General features: G+C 42.9%; 1 protein-coding gene across 1 annotated transcript; it reads left to right on the top strand.

Moving 5' to 3' along the window:
• The first annotated feature begins 490 nt into the window (after positions 1 to 490).
• On the top strand, positions 491 to 18,864 carry greb1 (growth regulating estrogen receptor binding 1). The gene is made up of 33 exons (XM_070830856.1): positions 491 to 644; positions 823 to 930; positions 1,477 to 1,653; positions 1,903 to 2,085; positions 3,312 to 3,425; positions 3,573 to 3,707; positions 5,544 to 5,717; positions 6,570 to 6,692; positions 8,120 to 8,305; positions 8,774 to 8,910; positions 9,080 to 9,356; positions 9,468 to 9,596; positions 9,686 to 9,898; positions 10,268 to 10,465; positions 10,595 to 10,778; positions 10,906 to 11,089; positions 11,208 to 11,344; positions 11,449 to 11,800; positions 11,912 to 12,027; positions 12,115 to 12,320; positions 12,424 to 13,021; positions 13,609 to 13,765; positions 13,861 to 13,963; positions 14,068 to 14,223; positions 14,404 to 14,540; positions 14,643 to 14,804; positions 15,920 to 16,124; positions 16,266 to 16,428; positions 16,565 to 16,683; positions 16,931 to 17,163; positions 17,635 to 17,835; positions 17,982 to 18,120; positions 18,701 to 18,864. Exons 1-33 carry the CDS (start codon positions 491 to 493, stop codon positions 18,862 to 18,864), a joined length of 6,024 nt encoding a protein of 2,007 aa, XP_070686957.1.
• The last annotated feature ends 1,177 nt before the right edge of the window (positions 18,865 to 20,041 follow it).

Raw genomic sequence — 20,041 nt, 5'->3', positions numbered from 1 at the left:
TTATTTCATTTCTAGATTCCAGTGTTTGTGCATGTTCATTGGGGCATAAATGTAGATGCGTCTGTAAGTGTGTGTGTGTGCGTGTGTGGCTTAGATTTTTTCTTATTGTCAGAAGGCTGCAACAAATGTAAACAGCAGACTTTCATGTCTGTTCTCTGTCTTTTATCACACACAGAGTGCTTTTCATCATCATACTTTCTATTCTAACCACTCTCCAAAGGGGTTGACCTTGTTGGTCAGATATTACTGGGATACATTCTGTTTTCTTTGCTGCTTTCTAAAGCCAAAGCTGGCAATACAAAATCATACAGCAAATCGGAAAGGCTGGTAAAACTGTACATACAGAACCTAAAAGCAGCAAAGCAAGACTTTCAGCACAGTAAAAGTGAAACTGGAAACTGGTTATTGCAAACAAAAAACAAATTACCGTCAGCTTGCATATATCTTTTGAATGCCAAACACAAGTTAAATGTGTTTTTGCAGGGCACCAATGGGGAACTCTTATGCAGGCCAGCTGCGGACCACACGCTTTGAGGAGGTCCTCCATAACTCCATTGAGGCATCGCTGAGGTCGAACACCGTAGTGCCTCGACCTGTCTTCTCACAGCTATACCTCGAGACAGAGCAGCCATTGGCACATGATGGTGGGTTGCATGGACGCAAAGGAGGGGGGGGGGGGGGGTGATTACATGTTCAGCAAAAGAGTTCTTTATTTACTTATTTCCTCCCATTTGAATCCTGACATCTCTGTTGCATTTGTATCTGCTTGACATGTCTGGTCATCATCAATATTGTTGGGTGTTTTGTGTATGTCCCCAACAGGCCGGACAGAGAATGATGATGAGGATGATGAGGATGGCTCAGAGTCTAACAGCCCCCCAATACCATATCAGATGAAGCCCCCACCTGAGGGCTGCTGCACCACAGATGGTTTGTAAACATACACACATACACTGTTGCCCATAAAGTTGGAATAATTGTTCAATACCCCCAATTTTGTTAAAGCCTGAATACACAGTTTGCAAAGATTAATTGTGGTTTAAGTTTCACTGTGATATGTTTGGAAGAATTTGATCAATAAAGTTGAGAAGATATACACTTTATTTATCAAGAATAAATCATATTGTCACAATCATTTCATGAGAAGAGGTAAAAAACATTTTATTCCAACTTTATGGGCAACATTGTATGTAATCTCTTAGATATGATGATAAAAAAACATACACCCTCAGACATGTCATCAGTGTTAATCTCATGTAATGATGAAAGGGAGATATAATGAGTGTGGCTGGTTGTGTGTTGGATATATAGTTACACAACTTGCAGCAGAAAAGTATCCAGGTCAGCTGTCTGCATGCTTTATATTATTGCTCTTTGTATTTATGTTAAAATAAGACAAAGTGATCTAAAGTCATAGAAAAGCTACCAGATCATTTTAAGTAAATAACCGCCCTGTCCTGTCTCGTCCTCCCATAGGCTTCTGTCAGGCAGGCAGGGACCTGCGACTGTCCTCGCTGGCATCAGATCCCTTGGATGTTCCGCCTGGGTTCATGTTGGTTGGAGTGAAGCCCCCCTCCCTCCCTGAGACCCTGCTGGTATGTGCTGTGGACCGTCGCTTCCTTCCGGACGAACGGGGCCACAACGCACTGCTGGGTGAGACACACAAAAAAACCTCTTAAAATGCCAACATTCATTCATGTCATGTCTGTGCATGAAGTACAGAGGAGGTCAGACGTGTACCCTAGCTTAGAATCAAAACTGGAGACAAAGAGAAAAAGCAACGCTGAGTCTCTCCAAATTTAAAAGATACCATTACTCCTCATACTAACACGTGTGACTGTATGAATGCATACAACACATCCTGTTGGAATCATGCTTCTTCTGTATGTGCTCTCTCTCTAGGCTTCTCAGGGAACTGCATGGGCTGTGGAGAGAAAGGTTTTCGCTATTTCACAGAGTTCTCCAACCACATTAACCTGAAGCTCAGCACCCAGCCCAAGAAACAGAAGCACTTGAAATACCACCTGTACCGAAACAACCAGGGCATGCTGGTTAAAGGAGCTCCCATATGCTGGAGGGGACACGGTAGGTTTGCGGTCCAAACACTTACTGGATTTTTTTCCCCCTTGAATGCAGCATACTGTATATGTACATAAACAATAAGAGTAAAGTAGATTAAAACAAGTGAAGCAGGACAAAAATAGTTTAGGTAACTTGTATAAGGGTTTACTTTTATCAGTTCACAAGCACTATTCATGCATGATATACTACATGCACAAGGACAGAGGTCTTTGTCTTTAATGTAGGTTCTGTACTGTTGTACAAAAGTCTTTAAATGACTTGTTTCGATCAGGAGGCTATGTGCGTCAGGTCTTACCAGATGGACAGGTTGTAAAGCCTTCAGGACAGGTGAAAGGTGAGACTACGCAGTGTACACAGAGGCCTCAGCCTGGAGGTAGCCCATCAAATTAAAGTGGTGTGAAAGGACACCACCTAGTGAAAAGGCCTGTGAGAAGGAACACTAACCCTGTAGATATTGTGTTCGCTCAATGTTTCTCAGTGTGTCCTGTTGTTTCTGCTTGGTCCTTAAGTTTTTACTGTTGTGGTTTGACCGGGAAAGAGGGAAGTTAAGATTCAAGATTCAATATCTTTATTGAGATGAGAGGAAATTGAGATGGCACTCCCTTAGATTTAAATATAAACTATACAGATATAAACAAAATATTACAAAACATATGAAATGAAATAGATACAGTATAGTATAAAATAAATACAGTAAAGAAGACTATACACACAATGTGGTAGTGCAAGAGTTTAGTTTAAGCAAAGCTTGGATGTATCTGTGGTTACAATAAATAGAAATGATATTAAGTATGCAAAAGGTTTGGTATTCTGGAATATGACACATGCTTGCTTATTAAGGCCAAAGGTGTATTTTTGTATTCCCGTTAACAGTCCCATTGTGGCCCTACAGTTATAGAAACTAATGAAAGTAAATATGGTGGTATTAATGTTTTTGATACCAAAGCTGAGCAGTGTCAGTTAACCCAGTGCACTGTCAGTGTCAGTGGCATTGGTTAGATAACTTGACTTGTTCCTCACAAAAAGAAAACCATTGGTTTTGTATGAGAGGGGTATGAAATAGGAGAAGGGGTGAAGCATACAGTGTGGCTCCTGCAGACTGAAACATCTATAACTGGTATTCACTTTCTTCTCACACACAAGAAATCGTTTGTTGCAATAACCTAGCTACTGCAAAGTTTCTGTCTCCCTGGATATCAAATTACTTAGTGTATCTGTGTGTGTTTCAGATGGCAGGATGAGACAGATGGGGTCCAGCCTCTCAGAAGGCCATGTGACATCAGATGAACAGCCAGCAAACATGGCATTGACTCACCCATCACACACACCTGGCACCTACACAGGTAACACACCACAAACACAGAAATGTGGACACACTTGAATATCAAATCCAAGAGTGTCAGCTTGGTACCCGAGATCTCGTTGAAAATGGTTCTGTTGTGTCACAGTTATTAATATTAATAATTCATTTTTATCTCTGTAAACAGCAGGATCGCATGTGGATCCTATCGGTCTGCCACAAACAGCTGATGTCCCCCACTCGCTGACAAATGGGAACCACGCTGTTCCCGCCGTCACACAGCCACCTCTGAGCCAGTCAGGACCTGGGAGGCCCTCAGCTGCAGGTACTCATTGTGGTGCCTTTAGCTCTATAACACTGTTAATGTCTGAAGTAGCTTCATCTGAAGGATGTGTGCGTATGACATGTAAATCGAAAGACTGGCACATTTAGTTATGTTAATCAAGTTAAGCTGAATTACAGTTACAAAGTCAGTGTGGAGGTGAGGGTGTTGACCATTGAACTATTCAGTAGAGGGGTTTATGGAGTGGAACATTTTTTGCTCACCCTCGCATGTATTTCACTGTCTTACAGAACTACAGCCACAACATAAAAACCAAACCGTAGAAGCCTTTTCCAGTGAACTATCATTTCTCGTCCCCACATACCTGCACACTGCAGTGGGCCTCCTGTATTCCTGACATTCACAGAGCCTACTGGTGAAATTATTTGGAAATGAGAAACCTGAGCCTCTCTCAGACATGCACTTCACGCCCCAAGTGGCCTGGCAATTTTACATATCGAGAATTGTGAAGCATCCTGTGTCATTTTGTTAGAACCCGCATTCTTTCATGGACAGCCCAAGATTATTCACAGATCAGCCGGAGGGTTCAGTCGGACTCAGAAGTGCCTTTAATTCAGGTTCACAGGTGAAATACAATGCAATACAACGCTGGGGTTCAGGCAGTGCTGGGCTCATGACAGCCCTTGGGGCGGGGTGCTTGTCAGAGGAGCCCTGAGCTGAGTTAGCCAACAGATCTTAAAGTGTCCTGAGTGGATATCACACGCAACCATGTTCGATTGGACACTGAGGTCCGTGCGTCAGTCTCCACCAGCCGTCAGCGTTGTCTGCGTAGGCATGTATCTAGCAGGAATATGTTTACAAAACAAGCACTTTTGGTTTCTCACAATCAAAGATATTACATCTTTATCTATCTGCTTCTCAAAACAATAGAAGAGACGCTAGTCTGTCAGGTCAGACTGACCTGTACATTTCCCCTCTTCACCCTCACATAGCAGTTTCAACATTTGAGAAACATATAAAAACACTTTATGGAGATATTTAAAGTTCTAATTAACATTTAGTTCCTCAGTATGAACTTACAGTGCTTGTGAAATACACCCAAACTAATATGATTATTAAAGGAATCTGATAACTGTCCTACTCCAATACTTGTGAGACTATTTTAGCTCATCTAATGTGTAGCAGATTGTAGTTATTCCCTGCTGTGACCAGATTTCTCACTGTTTTCTGGCTTCTCATGTGGATGTAAGTGTGGTCAGTTTGTGTCTGTTGTCATTAAGCCCCTCCCTCTGGGTTTCTTCACACCTCTGAAAGGGAGAGCTCCTGTGTGTGTGTGTGTGTGTGTGTGTGTGTGTGTGTTACAGCACCCCTGCTATACAGGAGCCAGCCAGCTGCATTGTGCGTTGGGGGTTGTCTTTTGTCTTTCTGTCTCTCTCCCTCCCTCTCCTTCTGTCTGTCACCTCTATTAACCAGGGTTGTAAAATTCCCTCTCTGTCTCATCTTTTTTTTTTTCCTGCTTTCTCGCTGAATGAAAAGCTTCCTTCCTGCTGATGTTGTTTTTTTCATGGCCCTTTTAACAACTGGACCTTTTATGTGTCTCCCTATTACTGCATTTCAACAGAATGTTGAGAGGAAGAGGAAGAGACTTGTTAATGTATGACTAAAATACAACTGTTTCCTTTTACTGTATCGACAGAAGTCCATCACAGTAAACATCATTTACTGTGTGTTCTGCTGATTTGTGGGTTAATGGAATTAGAAAAGTGACTTTGCTATACAGAAATGTAGACAAAAGTACTGAAAAGGTAGCTTATGAGCAGCTACAAGATTTCTTAGGTGGGGAGTACAAGAATGTATAGTACAAGAATAACATACCAGTGTGTCCTGCAGGACTCCATGCAAATGCCGGACCTCCAAAAAAGAGGCACAAGGGCTGGTCGCCTGAGTCATCTGCCAACAGTCTGCCAGAGAGCACTATGAAGACGCCGCCATCTTCAGCAGCCTTATCAACATTACCAGTGTCCTCTGTCATCACAAATGGAGCCAGATCAGGTAAAAAAGAGGAGAAGAGAGAATTAGATCAGAGAAAAAATATATCACTGAAGATATTTGTTAATGCAATATGTGTAAATCAGAAAGTTGTATTTGCCTACACCCGCATTTCCTCCGCAGGGGCCAGGGTCTAAATTAAGTTCCAGGGACATTATTTTACCCCTCAAAAAGTCTCTTTATTTCAGCCACCATTTTTAAAGGCAGAACGAGATTTTTCTTACTTAAGTAAGTATCTTACTTAAGGGGGTATCAGCAAGCATGGTGTACCAGGTTACATAGCTGTCTGTCCCCTCTGCTGTCTGTCTGCATCAGACATGCACACACACACACACACACACAGCAGAGAGGACGAAGCTTCACTTCTGCTACATTCATATCTTTTCAGATCTGGCATTAACATGTGTGCTGTGACAGCTCTAAGTATGTCAGTTCACACATGGCATCTTAAGTGAGCTCTTGCGATCAGATCTCACTTCCTCACCATATGTATAAATAAACGTGTAGCATCATGTTTTGTTTACCATTATTATCTTATCCTTTATATGACAATTCAAATCATATCCATATCATTACCTACTCCTACGTAGCACAGAGCAAAGTTTTGGTGAGCATTGGAAAACGGAGGTGCCAGATCCAAGGAAACAAGTCATTAAGGATTTAAAATGTACTCGTCACTTGTGCCAGTTAACAGGCTCTGTTAATTAGGCCTAGGACGTCATTTGAGTAGACAGTCCTTCATGTGGGCCAAGACACACGTGTACACGCTTATACAATGTGGTCATACTTAAAGTACGAGATACTGTAGGTGGCAACGTATGTGTACATGTAAATGTTTCTCTGTGCTTTCTCCAGAGACTGCAGCCCCACTGAGTTCATCACAGGGGTCCCTAACCCCACTTTCTCCCCCAGGGCTGTCTGTAACAATCCCTGATCAGCTGCTGCACACCTGCAGACTGCAACCTGTCATCTTCAAAGGTCAGACGATCAGTTATATCATCAATGCATTATAACAGAATGCACTGTCTCTGTTTCTAATGCAGTTGTAGACTACAGCTGAAGATTATTTATACCTGTGACAGAGTTGAACAACTAATCAGTCATAGTTCATACTGACTAGCTGGTGTTTGGCTGTCAGTACTGGACTTTCTCAAGCAGGTGAGTAGGTGAGGTTTTTTAGTAAACACCCAACAGATGGCCATTGTAGCTCGCCTCCCCTCACAGGTTAGAGGTCAGCCAACACCCAGGGCTGTTTCTCAGCCTCTCTGCCCTCCCCTCACCCTCTCCCCTTCACCCTTTTCACCCTTTTGTATCACCTGTCAACTCATCCACTTTCACTCTCCATCCTCTCTGCTAGGAGGATTCAATTACAATTCAAAGAGGTTTCAGTTAGAGAAAATTTCCTTAAGCAAAAGTCCAGAAGATCACAAAGACTAACTTGCGTTATGATTCAGGGCCATATACACTCAGTATATACATATTCAATAATCAGTAAATGTTTATTCATTTCAAGTTAAATAAGGGCTGTATTTAGAAATGAAACACAGGATTCTGATTATTAGATCTTTGCCCTCAGTTCGCCCAAAAGGTTTGTGCTTTGTCTTGTAGTGGTACTTCACATTGCTGCTTTTGATAATAACAACAGTCTCAGAACGTAGGAGACTTATTTTGAACTTTTCTCTGACTTACTTCTTCCCTTTCGTCTCTCCCATGTGTGTATCTCGCTCAGTGACTCGAGTTGCAATGCTTCAGAATGCACAGATTTGATTGGCTGAGTAGCATCACAAGATGATTTACAACACAATTGGTCTGTGAGTTTACTGCGCCACTAAACCAGGACTGGAAAGGCTGGAGAAGCTGCACTGGTTAAACTATATCTGCTATATGTATTTTCATCCTAATATTTTCTTTCTGTTTTCACACCTTATTCATCATCTATCTGCTCTTTACCTCACCAACAATCCATCTTCATCTTCATTTCCTATGTTTTCCCGCTCTTTCTCCACTCTAATCCTTCTATGGCAGTAGATAAAACTGTATTTTCCTGGCACTTGATCCTGTACTAACTGGTCTCTATGTGGGTTTTTGCAGTGTAAGACTTCCTTATAGTAACTGAAGCACAATACACTCGTGAACAGCAAAATAATCTAATATGGATCATAATTTAATTTATATGTCCTTTTCTTATAATAAGAACAGCAGATGACAGCCTTAATAGATGACGGACTTAGACAAAGATGCCTGCAGTCTGCATTGTGTTTTTGTTTGTGGGAGCTTCTTTGAGCCTGATCACACTGACATAGAACTGTCATGTCACATCATTTCATGTTTTTTTCCGTCCAACCATCATTTCAGCCACCTCATTGTATTTATCTATTTTGTCTCTCTAACTCTCATTGATGCAGGTCATGGCCCACTTCCTCAGTTGACTGGCAATGTCAGTGAAGTGCTCGTCAGTTCTCTGCTCCAGAGTTGTTACTTGAGCTCCCAGACACTCCCCAGAGTCTATCAGCACTATGGACCATCACCCATTCAGCCATTGTCAACTGAGATGCAGATTCTACTCACAGTCTACTACCTTGTTCAGCTGGGTCAGTGTAAAACCTTCTTCTAGATTAAAGGCTGTAATCGTACACAGTTCAGTACGAGTACAGAGAGAGGGCAAATAATTGACCTTTCATTACATCATCATATCATTGCTGTGCCTCATAGTAGCCACTAGATGGCAGACAGGATAGCGATTAGTAAATCAACTTCCATCCATCCATTGTCTATACAATACCGCTTATCCTTGAGGGTCATGAAGGGGCTGGAGCCAGTTTCAGCTGACACTGAGCAGGAGGCAGGGTTCGCCCTGGACTGGACTGGAAGTCAATCATAAGGCAGACACATAGAGACAACCACTCACACTCACACCGTGCTGCCCAAACCAAGCGTACCAAGCTACTAGCTTTTTTAGTTCACAAGCTAAAAGCATATTCCATAAAACCACTGTTAGGTATTTTGGATTTCTTCTGTTGGATCACCACACTCAATATTGTCTTTGTCTCTCACCCAAGGCACTGACCAGGTGCCCCTGATAGAGGACTTGGAGCAGATATTCATGAGGTCATGGAGGGAGTCCCACCTCAGTGAGATCAGACAGTACCAGCAGCCTCAAACACCAGCGTCTCAAGGGAGGCACTATGGTATAGAGGTGAGACACGACATCTGAGAAATCTCCTAATGTCAAATGATACGTTTCTTTCCTCACCTCTTATGCCGTACTCTTCATGCAGCATATTACAGAAACGGATGCTGATGGCAGAACAGAATAACGCTGAAGAAATAAACAAAGTGCTCATTATTCTCTGCTCTGTCTCCAGACCCCATCCATCCTGCCCGGGCTACCCCATCATCTCTCCTTACCTCCCCAGAGCCAACAACCCCTGACCCCCAGCCAGCTTCCTTGGCTTGCCCAGTTGGCAGCGTCGTCCTGTGGAGAGAGTGTGGTTGTGTTAGGGGAGCAGATCAGATCTTTGGCTCAAGGCATCCAGCAAACGTTCAGCAGGTTAATGGAAGGACGGCTTGAAAGCACCAACTACGTGGTCATAATTGTCACTGCACCAGGACAGGAAACGCAGTCCTGTGTGGTAGTCACAGGTGGGTGTTGAGTTTTTATATACAGTGTGTGTGAATCATTTGAAGTTGTCTGGAGAATTAAAAAAAGGCTTAAGCATTTGAATTCAGTGTGTTTTTGTGTGCATGTTGCAGGTAACCACCAGTGTCGTGCCTTGGCAGAAAGTATGTACTCTCCTAATGAGGGTCTGAAAGAAATCAACCACCAGCTCTCCACTGGTGTTGCCCAGGAACTCATCCACTACTGCGATTCACTGGGACAAGGTCTGGCCTTTTTACCATGCACTTTTGTGTCTTCATTGTGTGCTTTAGTCATAATTCACCAACATGACGTGTGCTTTTCTGTTTCTCAGATGGTGATTTAGATTCCCTGCTGGATAGTGCCACTGTGGACAGCAATGAGCCATCCCCTTTATCCAGTAGTCAGGAATCAACTGAAGAAAAGAGTGTTAAAACCACACACAGTCCCAAAGACACACTCAGTCCGAAGGATTCACACACACAGTGTTCAAAAGACTCACCCAGCCCTAAAGAGCGAGCGTCAAGTCCCAAAGACACCTGTTCAGGTGAGACACAGACAGGTTGAATGCACTGTCACGCTGTGATGAGGCACAGTGTGAAAATGCCCTTTGAAATAGTGTGTGGATCAGATAATTAATTGTTCTCTCACCACGGACAGGTCATGTACAGGTTACATCAGCTGTATTCCAAGCTGCTTGCCTTTTAACTTCTTGCCAGTGTAACTCTTGCTTAGGATGTATTTGATCCGTTTATCATAGAACATGGAAAAACAGCCAAGAGATCACATCTCCATGAATTGCCATGGTCCTTCCTCTTTTTGCCAGCAAATGTGCACAATTGAGACGAGGACAATCATTATATTTTAAGAGAATCTTTGAGTATGATGACATGAGTTTCTGTTTGTATGTGTGTAGAGTACTCCGTAGAGTGGCGTGAGGTTCGTCCCATCCAGCTGGCTGTGGCCAGAAAGCTGCTATCCCATGTTTGTGCCATAGCAGACTCCAGCACACAGAACCTGGACCTCGGCTCCTTTGACAGGGTCAGCTTCCTCATCTTGGTCCCGCCCTCTGAGGTCACATTCCAGCAGACCGTTCTTCACCTCTGGAGCTCTGGTTAGTTATGTGGCTCTTTCTTCAGCAGTATTCATTTTTGTCAGGAGATACAAGAAGAATCATTTTGTTTTGTGTGTATTTTATCCTGACCTGTATAACCTTCTTTACCTTTCTGTCTGTGTATCTCAGGTGTCCTTCGGGAACTTGGGGGTTTAGACCAGGACTGTGTGTCTCAACGGGAGGCTGAGCGTTATGTGGTCAAGATGGATCAAAGTGCTCAGGCACAAATTGACAGCCTCATCCAGGAAGCACATAGCAACTCCTACACACTCTACATCCTGGTCCATGACCACGCCCACTGGGACATTAATAGGTGTGTTTCTGGTGTGTGTGTGTGTGTGTGTGTATGAGAGAGAGAGACTGTGTTCCCTTGCTATTATTCCATCAATGCAGTAGCATCAATTAAGCAATTAAGTGTGTTTTCTCTTTTTCCCATTCAGTGCATCCTGCAGTAGCTCAGACAGTGGTTTGGGTCTAGTGGACCCGCTGTTAAACTCCCGACAGGTCAGAGATGCTCCAAACATCTTAATTCTCCATGTCACCTCCTTCCCCTTCGCTCTGCAGACACAGTATACACGCATCAGCCCTTACAACGAGATCCACTGGCCCTCTTCATTCAGCAATGTAAGACCGAAATCTGTGTGTGATGCATATCTGGAGGCTGACACAAATGATTTAACACTTGATTTGCTTGAACATGTTGCACCCATAATATTGTGTGTGTGTGTGTGTGTGTGTGCAGGATGTGGACTTGTATCATGAGAGGACACGGTACTTTGGTGTGTCAGAGCTTTTAGAGTCGACCCGTTCAGGGAGCAGTCTGCCTCTGATGCGCTATGATTCCTCCTTTGAAAGCATGGCATCGGCCCTCGAAGAAAGGTAGCAACACACACACACACGCTTAATCCACACAAACTCCCAACACTTCACAAACAAGTTTAAAATACTTGCAGTTCTACACCCTCACAATCTCTCCCTCCCAGGTTTCCTAAGCTGCACAGTGCTGTGATCCGGACTACAGTTTTGATCAATCACTACTGCGTAGCTCTAATGGCCGCATCTGGCAGAATCGGGGGCTCCCACAATCTACACAAACACACGTCTGTGGAGACCTTGGAGATTGTACAATCACTGCTCACTGCTGCCCAGCAATGTCCCGCCCACCATGGTCACATGGTCCTGCTGCGCATCCCCTCTCAGGCTTTGGCAGCATGGGCCCATCGACGGCTTTCTAGAGTGAGGAGGCAGCTGGGTCTTGAGGAGAGTTTTGAAATCATTCTGGGGAATCCAAACCAAGCTCTGAATATTGGACAGAGCTTCACTGATCAGATCAAGGTGGGGACATGTGGTGAAATACAGGACAAAACATATCATGGATATATGAGTGCACAAGCAGAAAAATAAAAGGACTCTGACTGACTAAAAATCTGTGTGTGTGCCCTGCAGACATGGCTGAAGATCCAAGATGCTGATTGGGTCCCTCGGACCTACCTGGAGCTGGAGGCCCTTCCCTGCATCCTGATCCTGTCAGGGGCTGAGCCGCTGGGAGAATCGTTACCAAGGTACAAACTGAGATGTAATTCTAACTCCCTGATAAATCCTAATAAATGTAATCTGGAGTTCAAACAATGAATTCATTCTGCCTACAGGTCTCTGAAGTACTGCGATCTCAGAGTGATAAGCTGCTCCTACCTTCAGCGAACCACTCTTGAACAAGAACTAGGACTGGCTGCTTATCTAGTGAGGGCAGAGTCACGACCCCCACACAACCCCGGACCAGGAAGTGACCTGCTGGAGAGTGATGCGGAGAAACTCAGCAGTACTGACAACGAGGAGGAGGAGGGACAGGAGAATGGTAGAAAATGCACATAAACTGTCCTTTGTGAAATGTTCTCTCCCTTCCTGAAGGAATGTCTCTAACTGATTTATTGTTGGCTTTTCCCTCCGGCCATTTTCAGGAGACTCACCTCTGTCATCCAGCCAGCAGCTCCAGTCATGTCCAGACAGTGGAGCTTCAGACCCCTTCCCTGCCCAAAGCACCACCTCTCCAAGCACCCAGAAAGGGACAATGGACACCATACCTTCTCCCTCCCAATCACAGACTCAGCTTCAACCCCAGCCCCCATCTCAGATTTTTCCATATCCTCAACCTGCCTCACACCACCAAACCCAACCTTATTCCCAGACCCAACCGATCTCCCAGCTGCAGCCACAACCCCACATCCAGAGTCAAAATCAGCCGATATCGCAAACAAATTCTCAGCCTCCCCAGCACCAGTCCTTCTCCCAGATTCAAATACCTCACCCTCAGCCTCAACCGCTTCCTCCTGCTCAGTCTCGTCGCCAACACTCCAAATCCACCTCCTCTGGCTCCTTGTCCCCTCGAGCCTCCTCTCCTCACCTGAGCTGCTCCTGGGCGCGGGGAGTGAGTCGCCCGCCTTCAGTGCTCCTCCCTCGTGCGCTCTACGACATTATCACAGCCAGTGACAGCAGTGGGCTTCCACGGTGTACTTCATTCCTGCCGCACATGTCTGTGGCATGGGCAAGCAGCTTCAGGTAAAGCCGACACATATTTTTAAACACCAGTACATATAGTATGATATTATAGACATAAAATAAAGATCTTATGTCTAAAAGCCCACCTGAAAATTTACTAGCCACTGTTCCACTGTTAACACTGTTAAGAACTTTAACGGATTGTCAGTAATATACAATGTTACTATTATTTGTACATCTATAGTTAGTAAAGTAAAGTTCAGAGCATATAGCTTAAACCTTAAAAATGCCTGATTGTCTCCCTTATTTATAGCAATCTAACAGTCCAACAATGTTAGAAATCCTTAAAAACTTCCTTTCAAAATTAATCTCGAGGTTGTAGCAATCATAAATAGTCCATTTACTTTAATTAACCAGAGGTTAACTGTTTGAGTTGGCTCAGTGACTCAGCTGATATTAATGAAAGGTTATGAGGTTATTATCCTGTTTTTTTCTATGAAGCGTCCCATTATTCTATCATTAGCATAAAGAACATATGTAGTTTTGAAGACATGATGTGACCAATACACAGTAACTAACTTTTGAAATATTGGATGCTGAGTTTCACTAGAAGAAATGTAATTACAAAATATGTCTTTCGTATGCAGGCCCCTGCTCAGTAAAATGATGACATGTACAGAACAGTCTCTGTACTATCGCCAGTGGACAGTCCCCCGCTCCTACCACATGGACAGCAGCAATCGCACCGAAGGACGAAGTGACAACTTTCACCCTCGCAGGCTGCTGCTCAGTGGACCCCCACAGGTACTTTCTGTTGTTAGTTCTTCCTTTTATTCAAACTGAAGGCCAAGCTATGCTCAGTGTTAATATTCATTTCCCTTTGGTCTTTCCACGGTCAGGTGGGTAAGACAGGAGCGTACCTGCACTTCTTGGGAATCCTGTCTCGGATGCTGATCAGGCTGATGGAGGTGGATATCTATGATGAAGAAGACATCAACTACAGTCAGTAGTTATTTCTAGGATTTTGTCAGAATAGATTCTTCAATATTCACGGCACTGTAAACCCATGTGTAATGCATACACTCGTAAATCTGTGTTGTATTTAGGTGACCAGGTGGAGGGGGTGCAGTACCACCCACCGAATACTCCCTGGCCCAATCCAGACATTATGAAAGCGATGCCCTTTGACTACACCATCCATGACCCTAAATATGATGACATCAGTTCCATCTACAACCCTGGATATAAACCCAGTGCTGAGGGTAGGCACTATCAGAAAAATAAAGTCAATATATTAATACACTACTACCACTATATTCTCTGAACATCCATCATCTCTAAATGTTTGTTGCTTGTAAAAATAAATCCAGACCTTTCCTCAAAGGTTACCTGTGTAATGTGCTGTTGTCCTAATCGATCTTTGCCCCTCTTGTCCTTCCAAGGAAACCATGTGCGCCAGGAGGATGTGTACCTTCGTAGGCGGACATCTAGGATCAAGCTGTCTAAATACGCGGCCTACAACACCTACCACCACTGTGAACAGTGTCATCAGTACTTGGGCTTCAACCCCAGATACCAGGTCAGCAGAACACGACACACACACAATCTGATAAATGACACACTCTGCTTTTGAAATGTGAATGTCACAGATGTCGTCCGTCCTCTCCCATCTTATATTCAGATGTATGAGTCAACACTGCATGCCTTCACATTCACTCATCTACTACTTGGCGAAGAGATCCAGCTCTACTTCATCATCCCAAAGTCGAAAGAGCACTACTTCAGCTTCAGCCAACAGGGAGGCCAGCTGGAGAGCATGCGGCTGCCTCTCACCTCTGATTGGGTAAGACTTCCCTTAGTAAAACCTGAACTACTGGATATCAGATGCTTGTGTTTCCTTTGTCAGATGCTGATGTGCTGAGTGGAATATAATAAAGCAGCAGAAGCAGCTATTCCAAATGCTTATTCCAAACACAAACATTTGTTAATGATTGTGCTTGTTTGTATGCATGAAAGTGACACACAAATGGGTATGCAACAGATGAAAAAAGAGAGCTAGAGAGAGAACTTCAAAACCAGCTTCATTTCCTAACTCCACACAGCTGCATGAAGTGAGTGTGAATATGGGATTGTCAGTTTCGGATAGTTACAAAAATTTGTTGGACACATCCGACAAGGAGGAGGGTTCTGAAACCATCATTGTGAAGATCACAGTCATTACTGAGGATATCAGTAGTTTGTGGGGGTCAGAGTTACAGCAAATGGGCCAAAAATGTTCCTGTGACTGCTAATCTCATAATATAGAGAACAGACATAGAAATGAAAATACAATTAGAAAGAAGGTGATGTGCATCACTGCTTGAGCCTTCTTAACATTGCACCAGATCACTGATATCATGAAATATTCATGTCCTGTTTAGAAATGTTATTAGAGTCTATTTTTCAGTTCCCACACACGTGCCACAATCACCATTGCATTTAAATGGTGTTCTGCTGGGTTAACAACAATGCAACACTGTGGAGATCCACTAGGTGGTGATAAAGACTAGACTATGACTCAAATACTCCTAATGGGAAAACGGATTACTGTAGCCCAGTGGTTCATATTCATTTTCATTCAAATACACTGTTGCCCATAAAGTTGGAATAAAATGTTTTTTACCTCTTCTCATGAAATGATTGTGACAATGTGATTTATTCTTGATAAATAAAGTGTATATCTTCTCAACTTTATTGATCAAACTCTTCCAAACATATCACAGTGAAACTTAAACCACAATTAACCTTTGCAAACTGTGTATTCAGGCTTTAACAAAATTGGGGGTATTGTACAATTACTTACTGGGCAACAGTGTATATGCTCAGCAGATTTCTGTTGGACAAGATTTTTTGTACATGCAGTGCAACCTCCTGCACACCAGCCAGAAAATGTCTGATCATCCTGTACGTTTGTCCCAGAGCCCCGACTGTATCAAGAGTCCAATCTTCACCCCGACCACGGGTCGTCATGAGCACGGTCTGTTTAACCTGTACCATGCTATGGACGGAGCCTCACATCTACATATCTTGGTGGTCAAAGAGTATGAGATGGCTGTGTATAAGAAGTACTGGCCCAACCACATCATGCTGGTACTGCCCACTGTCTTCAATGGAGCTGGCATAGGTACGTTACTGCTGCTACTCTTAGATATGCAGTGGTTTCTTCTTTTCAAACAGTTTTAACACGCGTATTCTTAGCAGTTTCTGAAATGTCAATATCAGTTTACAGTCCGTGAGCTTAATAACAATTTCCATTCCCTTGTAGGAGCTGCACACTTCTTAATCAAGGAGCTTTCGTATCACAACTTGGAGCTGGAGCGCAGTCGGCGTTTGGAGGGAGGGGGCCCAGCCAGTGATGTGTGGCCCTTCATCATCCTGGCTGATGACTCCTGTGTCATGTGGAACGCTGTTGACCTCGACGCACGCAAGTACGTACAGATACATTATTTATACTTTATGCGTGTAGGACAAAATAGCTGTTGCTTGTATTAGAAGAAGCAATATGTTTATTCTTTTTACGAATTGGCTTTAGCATAGCTTCTGTTTCCTTTTTGCTGTCGACAGTGGTCCTGTGGAGCACGCTGTTTCGCTGAAGCAGATCTTACAGCACATGGAGGCCTGTCCAGACCTGGCCCACTACGGACTTTGTGGGATCCGGAAGTGGAGCAGCCGTGGATTCACAGGTCAGAGTTCATGATGTCAGAGACAAATTAACAGAAGATATATTTTCCCTGCAGGGGAAAAAGGAATTGTAACATCATATAATATAACAAAAACCAAGAACTACTAATTTTTTTTATTTTGACTTAAATAATTTATCTACTTTACGAATCACAATGAGAAACTGGACATTTTTATAATACATGTTTGTAATAATGATAATAAAGTGGAAGGCAAATCAAATCTTACAGTTTATTTTGTTTCATCCAGGTAACAAACAGAGGGAGCCATTTTCCAGAGGTCACCTTCACGACTTCCTCCTCCTCAATGTCGACCGGAGTCAGAACGTTCAGTATGACCAGAACCGCTTCACCTGTCATGATATGGACTTCACCCTGAGGCTGCACAGTGCCGGACTGCTCGTCTGCCGGTTCAACAGCTTCAGTGTCATGAAGAAACAGATTGCCATTGGAGGATACAGGACATTTATTATAAAGACCAAGGTAGATGCTGAAGACACATTAAACCATAACCAGATGTTACTCACAGAGCAGAATAAAGAAGTAAATTTAAGGAACACTTCATGATTATTGCCTGCATAGTAAGTTACACGTACACAAAATCACCTTTTGTAGCTACAGGAACAAATGACAATTTCAATTTCACATAAAAACAATATTCAGTTAAAACCTTTTCATTCAGCCGGCAGTAGTCATAAATTTAATAGATTATTGTTTAGATTAACTTTATTTTGGTTCTCCAAGAAGAAAATGAATAAAATAGGAAAGAATGTACTTGTTTTTGCCTCAAAAACAGGTGATCACCTGCATGATTTCCATATTTTTTTTGCCACATTCCCCCCATCAATATGTCTATGATGATGTCTACATATGTGTGACAGTTAATGAAATATGTTTTTGTTGCAAACTTTTATAGTAGCAAGATCATTAAACAGAGGTTTAACATTTCTCCAGATGACAGATGTTCCCACCTCAGTGGGGCCCTCACAGTACATCTGTGCCCCAGACAGCAAGCACCTTTTCTTGGCTACACCAGCTCAGCTCCTCCTGGAAAAATACCTCCAGCACACCAGCCAGAAGCTGTTTCCACTCAGCACCAGGAACTACACACACCCTGTGCTTTCCGTGGACTGTTTTCTCAACCTGGGGCCTGAGGTATACTGCACGCGCCCACACACACACACACACACACACATGCATGCATTATCACAGTATATGTGATTGTGGTAAATTATTAACCTCTCAACCGAAGTACAGGTTCACACACCCATTAATTCCAGCACCCTTGTTGTCTCCCTCAGGTAACGGTGTGTTTTGTGAGTTCCAGACCTCACTCTGTCAACATCAGTACCACAGGCCTGCTGTTCAGTGGCCTTCTTCTCTGTTTCGCCGACTCCTTTGTGACTCCTGGGTTCCTAAAGAAGTTCACCTTTCTCAAAGGTACAAAGGCAGGCCAAATACAGAAAAGAAAAAGTATACCAGTATGTGTGCTAGAGATGGCACATATGCTAAGGTGTATTTTTTCTGTGCAGTACTGTACAGAGCAAGCTATGCATGATATCTTAAATCTCAGTCTGAATGCCTAAATGTACTACATGTAGCTACGACACTCCTGTTTACCTAGAGGTTAGCCTCCTTGAACAGCAGCTATAGTGCATTTCACATTTCAACAAGCTGGACAAGACACTTGATTAATTTTATTACGGCACAAAGGAAAACTGCATTACAGCACAAAACAAGAATAGGACGCTCTTGTTTAAAACATTCAAAAAGAGCAAAGGCTTTCAACGCCTCAGGAAAAAGTTAACTGAAGAATCAAGATTGATCTCCATGACAGGAAGGTCCAAGACAACTACATGAGAACATGTGGTCTTGATTTAAAAAAAAACCTTTGGCAAAAACACAAACGGTGAAACAGGATATCATTTGTTCATGCTGATGGCGGCATCCTAAGGTGATTTTGACCTCCATGTCATAGTTTAAGTCTCTGTTCCTCTCCCTCCTGTCTGCCTCCCTGTAGGTGCGACTCTGTGTGTCATCAGTGCAGATCGTAGCTCCTTGAGGCAGACGGTGGGTAGGCTGGAGCTCGAGGAGGAGTGGAGGTTCAGGCTCAGCGATGAATTCCAGACAGCCAACGCCAAGGAGGACCGACCGCTCTTCTTTCTGACTGGAAAACATATATGACTGAAAAGCGTGCGTGCAGTGGGCCACAAAGAGTCACAGTCAGGATTGGAATCACTTTAATTGCCAAAGAGTAGAAATGTACTTGAGTGTTTTTATAGCACCACAGGTTCTGAATGGACAATGCAAGATGCAAAAGACAGTGCATATTGCCCAGACGTGAGACCCACTGGAAAAGTTGTGGGTGGAATATGAAACATTGATCATTATCTACATATAACGTGTGCACACACACACACACACATAAATATAATTCTGAGGTCTAGTTCTGCCAACATGTTTTGGCCAAAGAGACAAGAGGAAATAATTTAGCAAAATATATTTTTTATGTGGCCTTTATTGAGTCATGGTCGTCCTGTGAGCCAGCAAAAGGAAACGGGGCATTTTCTGACTCGTATTGTTTACATTTAGTGTGGTGTATGTGCCACCCCATAAATCACTTGTCACAGTACCTTTTGTAGGGTAGAATTAAAAAAAAAAGACATTATCTAAAGAATAACCATTGTAAAGTAGCAATGGTGATTAAAATGTTAGAGAATTCCTCTTGTTAAAAACCTCTTGATAGGTGTATACAGTAACTTGAGTTACAGTATATTTGAAGGAGAAAGATGAACCAATGACTAGTCATTCGTTCCTGTTGAAGAAACTCACTGACTCAGTAATTACAGGTACTGCTTTTGTATTTCTTATGTGTTTGCAGGATTAGCTTTGTTCAAGTTTTTATTGCAATATCACAGTGTTCTGTGTTCACACTCCCTGGCAGGTGCACACAATATAAGAAGCTTTCAAAAAGGATAGGCACAATCATTTGTGTGCAATGGTAGCCGATTTTTGGCAACAAACGTTTTTACTGGGCGATTTATGTAAAGGTTTGTTTTGCATGTTTTTACTTATATTTTGAATATATTTTGTAAGATTTTCAGGATGTAAAAAAGTACTTATTAACTGTGTGTACGAGAAAACGTATTCAGTTTGGATGCAGAACATTTGCTTTGCTTTATCCTCCATAGACAGCATGATGATTTCATTTGTAACTGTTAAAACACAAATCCATGGTGTGTTGACAGCATTTCACAATGTACGCTTTTGTATTCTTTTAATTGTATAAATGTACAGGCATTTTAAATGGTTTTACTTGTGTGTGTTTGTATGTCCCTTGTATCTTTCAAACAAGTCAACA

Source organism: Pempheris klunzingeri, chromosome 1, assembly GCF_042242105.1.
Source record: "Pempheris klunzingeri isolate RE-2024b chromosome 1, fPemKlu1.hap1, whole genome shotgun sequence".
NCBI classification, from domain to species: Eukaryota; Metazoa; Chordata; class Actinopteri; order Acropomatiformes; family Pempheridae; genus Pempheris; species Pempheris klunzingeri.
Note: the sequence above shows the minus strand (reverse complement) of the source record. Positions and strands in the feature narration are given on the sequence as shown.